The sequence below is a fragment of the Pundamilia nyererei genome, unplaced genomic scaffold (assembly GCF_000239375.1).
Source record: "Pundamilia nyererei isolate P.nyererei 1_Seehausen unplaced genomic scaffold, PunNye1.0 scaffold00014, whole genome shotgun sequence".
In the NCBI taxonomy this organism is placed as follows: domain Eukaryota; kingdom Metazoa; phylum Chordata; class Actinopteri; order Cichliformes; family Cichlidae; genus Pundamilia; species Pundamilia nyererei.
Genome location: NW_005187415.1, coordinates 3,969,110 through 3,979,239, shown reverse-complemented (window position 1 = coordinate 3,979,239; position 10,130 = coordinate 3,969,110). Strand labels below are relative to the sequence as shown.

Genomic DNA, 10,130 nt, shown 5'->3' with positions numbered 1-10,130 from the left:
CCCCTCCCTGAGCCTGGTTCTGCCGGAGGTTTCTTCCTGTTAAAAGGGAGTTTTTCCTTCCCACTGTCGCCAAAGTGCTTGCTCATAGGGGGTCATGTGATTGTTGGGTTTTTCTCATACGAAGCGCCTTGAGGCGACTTTTGTTGTGATTTGGCGCTATATAAATAAAATAAAATTGAATTGTATTATCAGACTGAACTATGCAGTCTAAATTTAATACTGTCTTGAACACATCTTTTGGCCACTGCAGCCAGGAGATGATCTTTTTCCTGTGGATGAGAATGGGCAGGTTATTTCTGACAACAGCAACTTCTTGGACACTTGGGAGGTAATATAAATGACTTATTGCACAGTGATAATCCCGTGGACTTGCTGACAACCAAATTAAAATATGCTGTGCTAAAACCAGTTTATGATTTATCTTAAAGGCCATGGAAAAGCTGGTGGATGCTGGTTTGGTCAAAGCTATCGGCATTTCCAACTTCAACAAAGACCAGATTGAAGCCATACTTAACAAGCCTGGCCTCAAGCACAAGCCTGCCAACCACCAGGTAGATTTTGCAAAATTGTTTTTTATTTATTTTGAATTCTGGAGGCATGCACTGTTAAAAAATGAAATGAAAATAAAAATAAAACAAAGTCCCCGAAATGTGGTTGTTTTCTTAGATTGAGTGCCACCCATATCTGACCCAAGAGAAGATGATCAACTACTGCCACTCAAAAGGCATCACAGTGACAGCATACAGTCCTCTAGGCTCCCCTGACAGACCCTGGTAAGAGGATGTACAATCTATTGTAAACAAAGCTAATGTAGGAGTATAATCAGCTTTACTTCTTGAGGATATTAACAGTGTCACATTGTTTTTCTTGTCCTCTTCTACTAAAGGGCTTCATCTGATGAACCCTCGCTGCTGGAGGAACCTAAGATCAAGGCCATTGCTCAAAAGTACAAGAAAACTCCAGCACAGGTACTGAGGAATTACACAAGTCAGGAATTTTGAAATTTGAATTTCTAAATGAGACATCTCATGTTGGGTAAAAGGTCAGATATCAGACAGTAGGATCACGAGTGTGCAGCACAACCAGAGAACAACGAGATGCAGTATTTAACTAATATTGAATATCTTAGTTATTGGCTGCATGTTGTCTCCCGTGGAAAACCAAAACCTGTGTGCTTACAGTTATGCAATGCAACATTTCAAAAGTTAAATTACTGACGTCAGCAAGAAGAAAATCAATACTGTCATGTGGTGGATTAGAAGGCTTAGTAAAAAAATATTTGAATCATGGGAAAGTTAAATAATACTGAACTGAATGACCACTGCTCGTTTGAACCATATCCCCAGGTTCTGATTAGGTTCCACATCGAAAGAAATGTGGTTGTCATTCCAAAGTCAGTAACACCCCATCGTGTCAAGGAGAACTTCCAGGTACAGTAATCATAAATATTCATGAGCAGATTTTGCTTTTAGTCTTTTTTAGCTAATATAGTGTATGCACACTGAGCAGTTATCATATTTAGATTTATTTGTGTAGAAATCTGCATTGTTGGGGGAATTTAGGTCATGGACTGTGTTTATTTTTCCATGTTCTCATTTGGATTTTCATTATACGTGTTGGGTTCCATAGAGCAGCTCATATAGTTTGTGCAGGTTATAAGTTATTTTTCGGTTCTTTCTTTTTCAGCTGTTTGACTTCAAGTTGAGCAAAGATGACATGAAGGACATCCTCAGCTTGAATAAGGACTGGAGAGGCTTCACATTACAGTGGTGAGTAAAAATAAAGGAAGATTAAGGGTAAAGGGGATACAGAAAAAACAAAGACGTGGCATTATTCTAAAATAAACTGTGCTATCAAGTAATGGCTATTTCTTGTCTTCTCTTTCCAGGGCTTCAAAACACAAAGACTTTCCCCTTAATGCAGAATACTAAGTTAATATGGTTCACCATGCCTTGTTTATATCAGTTTTGCTTGAATGTTTCCTGCAGAATTTAAAAATAAATCAATAAAATGAACAATGCAACTTTGTGTGGCTTTTTTAAAAATCCTGTTAGGACATTTGTGTTTGCATTGGATGAACGTGAGTTCAGCTGCTTTTTAAGAGGCATTTTAAGAGAGAAGCATTTCACTGAAAATGTCAAATTGTTCTGCCAGAACTAATTTACAGTTTGTAAATGCATCATGTTGTAATCCATGTAATTAAAATTATGGATGAAAAGGCACAAAATAAGCCAGTAATTAAACTGTAGATCTATCAGTACAAAAAACAGCATCTTCTTGTTGACATGATTTAAAAAAAAAAAACAACAACAAACATTTGTCCTTTCATACCTATATGGTATTTTTTTTTTCTTAGGAGAAAGGGGGGAAAAAAGCACCTTACTTTTGGGAGCTTGGGGGACTTTGTTGGTAAATCAATCATCATCTCTTATTGTGTCAGACACTACTACCTTATGTAGGACTTTGGGAGGAAACCACTGGCAGGTGTGGCTTTTACATGTGAGTACCTTAATAGGTGCACTCATCCTCACTGCCAGAAGGGATGATCATAACTGTCCAATCAGTCTTTCCTCCCATTAAAATATATAGTGTCCATTTTCTGTAAGTTAGTACAAGTTCATTGTGGTGCATAGTTTGACTACGTGTATATCCCATAACTCAGTCATCTCGAAACATTAGAGGCACTAATGATTAAATGATCAGCTGGGCATTAAATGCTGAAGTTGCCTGATAATAAGATGAAAATTTAAATCACGTGCCCTAAGAAGAGAATCCTAACTGTATACCATTGCTCTGAGGGAATAAATAAACTTGTTTTAATTTTACCAGTTGCTTTGGTTCCTGAAAGGATTGCTTCACCCTTGGGTGAAAGGTCAAATCCCCTTCTATTCCTTATTTTATCAGACATTGATGTCTTTTGTGTTACTGCATTTTAAAATAAATACATAATTTAAAAAAAATGAAAAGACAGTGTAATAAGAAAATATGCAGTTTGCTGCCCAAGAGCAACAAGATGACAGCACCCTGCTGACATGACAGAAACCTCTACAACTATATGCCCTGAATGTTAAACATGTTGCCTGTGGGCCAAGAGTGTTTAATTCATAAATCATTCATAAGACAAACTATTTTTTAAAAGACCAAAAAGGTACTGCTACTTCTGTGTGGTGATGCAATGCTAGCATCACTTTATGGGAGTGAACAGATTCACGAAATACAATAGTGTAGCCAACTTTCATAAACTCTTTTATGAAGTTTTTATTCTTTTTGTAGATCCAATTTGAGCTGTACATTTTACAGTTCCTCATTGTGCTTCTTTTTATTTATACTAGTGCTGCCAGCGTTAATCTCACTAACATGACGTAAACACCATAACCGCATTAACACGGCAAATCTCCGTTAACGTTAAATAAACCTGAATTGAATACAATAAATCTCTGCTTGGGCTGGTCCCTTCTTCTTATTTTTAAATATAATTATTTTATTCTCTTCCACAGGACTTTATTAAACTAGCAACAACTGAAGCAGGATTTCTAGTCCCACAAATGTATCTATCCGTGTACAATTTTCAGTCACACAGGGGGAGAAGAGCTCTCACAAGCGTGCTGCAGGGTAGTCTTCGAAGATCCTGACTGTATGTCGCTGGAAGCGGATGACTTATGTGACTGGCTATTGACAGCTGGTTGACAAGTGCGCCGGAATACGGAACACAGGGGTTCATGGGAAACGGAGAACAGTAAATAAACTTCAAAGATCATAAAACAAAGCATGAAAAGCACAGACAATGGCAGGAGTAAAACTTTTAATTGTTTTTAAACACTCAGTTTAACGTCAGCTCTTTGTATCCTACAACTTCGCTCTTTTCTACGGCCGGCTCGCAGAACGGCAACAACACAAGAAAGAGTGGCCTACAGACTGGTTGTAGCACATAACTTGTACACTGCCTCCATCTGACAATAGATTTCACTGCAGATAGATGGGCAGACCCTAGTGTGGAGTGAACGCGCTCGCTTTGCTCGACCATAAAACGAGCATGAGAAGCAAAAGCCACACCATTATAACACAGTAATACACACGAATACAAAGCACCAAATACTGTATGGCATGACTCTAAGGCAACATGTGCTTCACAGAGATAAGTTTATAAATTCGCCATTTTTTGCCTCTGTCAGGGACTGCAGGTTTCACGTTTAATGCAAATTAAATCAAATTTTCTATATAAATGAAATACATTTTTAAAAATTGTTGGATATGAAAGCTTAAAGGTAGTTAAGATTGCTCTTGCATGTGACACTACTAGACATGAAAAACTACAAACTAAATGACATTGTAAAGTCTATGATTTTTAAGTAGCTTGTTTTATTCTCTTCAGTAACTTAACAAATACGTTTACTTCACCCCAAGGCTCAATGCCAATATGCCACTACAGGAGTGCAAAATCCAAAACATAAATATATGTTAGAATAACCCAAAGATCAAATTAAGCATCAAGTCATCTTTGGAGTGTGTGTATAAACTTTAGTGGTAACACAGGAAGCTGGTGTTTTTCCTGAGAAATGTAAGAGGAGTCAAAGCTACAGCAGGGTCATTCCATGAAAAAAATAAAATAAATAAAAAAATAAAAATCAGTGTTTCCACCTAACCCCTCATGTCAACTGACTTCTTTTGTACAATAACTTTCACGTGCTTGAGTGTGAAGTGGGAACTTTTTTCCAGATTTGATTGATTTTATATGCAATAACCCAACAGCATAAACGCACAAAGAAGAGGAAAGTAAGCAATAACAAAGACCCAGCGTTAACATGTGGAAACTTTCCAGTTTTCCTCTCAGAATTCAGCGTTGAATGGAAAGTCCTTGTGCTTTGTGGCACTACAAAGAGAGAGAGGGAGAAAAGAAAAAAATGACTCCCTGTTATCCAACTCACAACTCTATGTTTAAAGCGCACACAATTATCCTGTCTCACCATTGCATTGGACAGACTCTCCAGTTCCTATTAAATCCCAGTATAGTCTTCATTTCCTCCTCAGTTAATTCAAAGTCAAACACCTGCAAATGTGTATAAAATATAAGAATAATGACCCAATCAAAAGAAGTTTAAGTAACAAAATGGAAGGATAATCAATCTCCCCAGCTAAAGACCTGGAAATTCTCTTGAATGCGCTGCGGTGTGATTGACTTAGGGATCACAATCACATTTCTCTGGATGTGGAAGCGGATCAGGACCTGGAAATAAAAGAATTCAGGCTATTAACGTGATAAGGTGATTAAGCTCAATATAATGTTCCAGAGTACAACAGGCAGATTGATTTTACTTTTTTCTCTTGGATAGAAGTTACTCAAAATAAAATAGAATATATCAGTGGCATGTTCTGCCCAGAAGGACAGCTGTACCTGAGCAGGTGTCTTCTTGTGTTTCTCAGCAATGACTTTAATGTTGGGATCCTCCAGGAGTGAGGGATCTTCTGGTTTAGCCCTGCATTTTCAATACATGTTCAATAAGATTTTGTCTGTGTACAAAATAGTGTATTCTGTAAAAAAATAAATAAATGAGACCCTGGTCTCATTGGCTTGTTACTTAATATCAAACTCGTGACAACATATGCCACAGAGAGAAAGAGGAACAAGAGTCATGAGTTGAAACTCGCTAAAGGGATATAATACGCTGAACAGTATTGATAAATATTATAAAGGGAATCAACCAATGTGAGTGTGGAGTATTTGGTCACTTTTCAAGGCCTGTTGAAGTCATTTTGAGGCAAACATATTTGCCATGCCTACTGACCATGGTCTGTCAGGGGATCCCAGGGGGCTGTAAGCTGTCACAGAGATACCCTGGGAGTGGCAGTAGTTGATCAGCTTGTCCTGGGTCAAGTATGGGTGGCACTCCACCTAGCGGGAAAAATGAGAAGCAAATACCAGTAATCAATCTATGCATGTATCATGTCAGTGAACCCCTTCAAAACATGCACATATTATTATTATTATTATTATTTATTATTATTACCACTTTAGTATTTCCATTAAATGACTGAAGAAAAGAGAAGGAAAAACAGCTTCACTTAAAAATTCTGCATTGAATGTCTTGTCAAAGGACTAATATTTGTATATAAAGACTCTTAGCATGGTTAAATGAAGTATTTTAGTACTGGCTTAGAAGAAGATACAAGACCATAAGCCTTCAGAGTCTGCTGGATCCATTTGGCATCATTTTCAGTGATAAATTTCCTGATAAGTAGCTATAGCACTGCTGTGCTCTGATGACAAAAAGGAAAAGAATTGTGCTTTAATCTAATATAAGACACAACGTGACGTTGATGGTAAACCATGATTCTGAGAACAAACAAAAATATAAGGTCACCTCAACTAATTGGCCCAGCCTGAGGGGAAACTGCTGCGGCCCATCCTGAACTAACAAGACATTTATTTCCTCAGGCCTCACAGGAGGAGACAGATAATGCTATTACGGCCTCTTGCCCTTTAAGAACAGCAAGCATGAAACATTAATGTTTTCTTGTTCCTTCATAGCCCTGAGTATTTAACTTTTACAACAGCCAACTCCAACAACATACAGAAACGGTTATTTTATACAATACAAATCATTTAGCATACCTGGTTGTTGGCAGGCTTGTATTTGAGGCCTGGCTTGTTGAGAATGGCTTCAATCTGCTCCTTTTTGAAATTGGAGATCCCAATAGCTTTGACCAAACCAGCATCTACCAGCTCTTCCATTCCCTGAGAACATTTGGGATAAAAAAATAAACACAAGGACTTTGGTGCACAAGGACTTTTGGTGTGAGCATGCATGATATGCAATGATATAAAACCCTTTTTTCCTTCAAGATGATGATTTTGTCTGAAAAATTAAAAACAGATTAAAAAAAATAAATAAAAGTAACTAATCAGAATTACAGACAAGTAACCACTGAAGCAGAAAAGATATTTTCATTAATAATGAAATTATTAATGGCTATAGGAAAAAAAGAAAGTTGGAAGTAGTGGAGGCCTATTTCTTGTAATTACCTCAGTATATCTGCAGAATTGTTTTTTTTCTCTCTTCCCATATTTTTTCACTGTTTGATAACTGTGGTGGTTTCCTCGGCCATAACTTTGTCCTCAATGAAAATCCCACAAGTTCTCAGTTGGGTTCATTTCAGGACTCTGGGCTAGTCATTTCATTATTTCATTTTTGTCAACGTCAAGGAAGTGGTTTACCCATTGTGCAGCGTGACAAGGAGAACTGTCTTGCATAAAAAATGCTGACTGATTGGAAGCAGATGGGACTGAGGAAATAATGTGCCAATGAAGACATTTCTGATAAATGTTAGTGCCGTGTATCTGTATAACATGACCATCTTTTCCCTTAAACCACGATCCTTCCTGATCCAAAATGACTGACCCTGTCACACATTCTGGGTGCAGTTTTTCCTGGTTTGAGACGCAACGCAATTTCTTACCTCCACAAAACAAAATGAAGTCTGCCATTGTCACTAAAGTGATATACTTTGACCTCTGTAATCCTCACACCATACACAAAATTATTAGCACAGCACTATAAGTATGGCAAAGTGTAATCTATCCCACACAGTCTTATTAACTTACCTCCCATGTCTCCAGGAAGCTGGTGTTATCACTGATGCTTTGTCCTGTACTGTCCAAAGGAAAAAGCTCATCACCTGCCTGTAACATGACAAAGGATTATATGCCACTAAACAAGATGAGGGCAGCAAAGAGTTAAAATATTTTTATGTTTAAAACAAAAGTGGTCCTACCTTAAAACCCATGGGCCAGTGCACTAAATAGAGATCTAGGTAGTCCAGTTTAAGATCACTGAGAGTCTTCTCACAACCCTTCCGGACCAAGGACTTTTCATGAAAAGTACACCACAGCTGGGAAATGAAAGCACACATAAGGCACGCACTGGTCATCAATTTAGTATAAAATCTTTAAAAAAAACAAACAAACAAACAAACAAACAAAAAAAGGTACTTTTTGCACCAATAGCTCACCTTGCTTACAATAAAAAGATCCTCTCTTTTGACCACACCATCCTTGATCATAGTGTGGATACCTTCACCCACCTCTACCTCATTCTGGTAGACGTAGGCACCATCGATGTGCCTGTAACCTGCAGAAATGGCTGCTTTCACTGCGTCGGCAACTTTGCCAGGTGGAGACTAACAAACAAGAGATGGTTAGCTGTTGTGGTACTTCACCCTGGCAGTTAAAAGAATCATTTAGACTGCTGTACCAAAACATCATGGTAGACTTATACATGGACCTGTTGTCTCTATGCAGGTAACATTTTGCACACTTCACAAAATGCAACTTAGAAAACACGAGTTCCAGTTCCTGATTTTGTCTTGTTGGGAAAGGACCACTAAATAGGTTACATCTACACTGCCCTTGTCTCGTGTCCTCTTCACATATACCTTTCGTCCAGTGATGCTATAGTCTAACTGTTTTCCTGTTAATTGCTACTTTTTCCATTATACCCACTTAGCTAAAAGCAACATCTGGGGGACAAATTCAATTTCCATCCTTTATTTAAGAAGGAAAGGTCAACACATTTAATATTCATTATATCTAAAAGGAGAATACAGCGATCTCAGCTTGCAAGTACATTAAACTTGCTGCCCTTACTGTTTACACAAGCAGGGTAAATGTATCAGCTGTGTCTCAGCAGCAGTTACGTAGCACGACTTGTAACAAATCCTTAAACTACTCTTGATTCTGCGCACTGAATAACAGTGAAGCAAACGTGGGGCATTAGAGGACTGCCCCAGCTTCGCACAGACTTTGTCATGGTTCTAGAAACTCGGCCAAGGTTGGCTCCACTCCCAAAGGTGGGGTCCTAAAGTGAAAATAATGTCGAGCAGTAATTTCTGTAGACGGTATATGCAATTTACCTCGAAATGTCGAAAGATAATACGATAGAAACTTGTTTTAAACGGCCATTATTCGTCCTCCAACCATATTTTCTGTTGGCATGTTAGCCTACATAAAAGGCTAACTACAAACTTGTGCAAAGTCGGACGGCATAATAAATGAAAGCAGACGCACCTTCCACGTCCCCAGTCCCAAAATGGGCATTTGTGCACCGCTGTTGAGTTTCACTGAAGTTGCCATTTCTGTAGTGAACGAGCAGAACCTGAATGTGGTTGAAAGCAGACGAGGAGCGAGAGCAAATGCCAAGTGCACCGCAGAGAGCTAGTAGATCGCTAGCACCGTCGATCGATCGATTAATGATGTCTTTTAATTCTTTTCTGCAGGATGTGCTACAGGCGGCAGTCGCACGCACCTTCCAGTGTATTTACTGATAAGCAGCATCATTTTACATTGATTGACATTTTTTTTAAAGGGAAGCTCAAGTACCTTTACAATCGTAAGTAACTTAGAAATAAATATTAATAAAATACTGAAGGACTATGGATAATGCTCCAGAAAATACTGACCTAAAAACAAACAAACAAACAATAAAACATGTAGTACAGTGCAAAAATCTCATACTACCCCTCATTTCTTTATATTTTGCTAGGAAAATGGGAACAAGCATACATGAAAATGAAACAAAAAGACAGTTTGTACAATTCTAAGTCAGTATGTGGTATCACCACCTTTATTTTTTTTAATGCAGCCTTTCTGGTAGTTTCTTTAAGTAGTCTTCAGAAATAATTTCAGTTAGTCTCCAATAGCCGGAGAATTTAGTTTTTCGGCCTGCAACTTGTGCTCAATAAAGGAAACACTGCACACCACGCCAAGATATGTCGAGTTTTTGGGTAACACGAATCACCTTGTTTTTGGGATATTTTTAATAGATTTAACTAAAGAATCTGCAACAAAGTTTTTGACAGGCTGCCAATAACAAATAGCATAAAAACACAACATTTAGCTAGGTTTTTTGTTTGTTTGTTTTTTTTGCCAAGTTGACTGTTATGTGCAGGAACAATACTGGTTCATCTCTTGAGTTAGGTGCCTTTTTTATGCTCGAATAATTATTATGATGAGGTAAAAGGACATGTCTGACAAATAAGTGAAAAGGGAGCCAAAATCCAAAGAAATAATATGGAACAGTTCAGAAAAATCTGGAGAACTATTGTCCAAGGCCACCTAAAAAATACAACCGAGTGTG

The 10,130-nt window shown here is 38.0% G+C and overlaps 2 protein-coding genes across 2 annotated transcripts in view; one reads left to right on the top strand and one right to left on the bottom strand.

Annotated features, from left to right (window-relative positions):
- akr1b1.1 (aldo-keto reductase family 1, member B1 (aldose reductase), tandem duplicate 1) overlaps window positions 1–2,015 on the top strand; it is a 4,098-nt gene extending 2,083 nt beyond the window's left edge. The window contains exons 4-10 of the mRNA XM_005725199.1: window positions 251–328; window positions 429–551; window positions 667–773; window positions 887–968; window positions 1,347–1,430; window positions 1,687–1,769; window positions 1,889–2,015. Coding sequence (XP_005725256.1) covers window positions 251–328; window positions 429–551; window positions 667–773; window positions 887–968; window positions 1,347–1,430; window positions 1,687–1,769; window positions 1,889–1,931 — 600 coding nt within the window. The 3' untranslated portion in view covers window positions 1,932–2,015. The remainder of the gene's footprint in view (window positions 1–250; window positions 329–428; window positions 552–666; window positions 774–886; window positions 969–1,346; window positions 1,431–1,686; window positions 1,770–1,888) is intronic.
- Window positions 2,016–3,785: 1,770 nt separating this feature from the next.
- Window positions 3,786–9,248, bottom strand: LOC102193239 (aldose reductase-like). Its single transcript, XM_005725198.1, has 10 exons — window positions 9,062–9,248; window positions 8,008–8,175; window positions 7,771–7,887; window positions 7,601–7,678; window positions 6,611–6,733; window positions 5,784–5,890; window positions 5,393–5,474; window positions 5,141–5,224; window positions 4,965–5,047; window positions 3,786–4,870 (listed from the first exon to the last, which is right to left on the bottom strand). The coding sequence occupies exons 1-10, from the start codon at window positions 9,125–9,127 to the stop codon at window positions 4,828–4,830; spliced, it is 951 nt and encodes a 316-aa protein (XP_005725255.1). The 5' UTR covers window positions 9,128–9,248; the 3' UTR covers window positions 3,786–4,827.
- Between the last annotated feature and the right edge of the window lie 882 nt (window positions 9,249–10,130).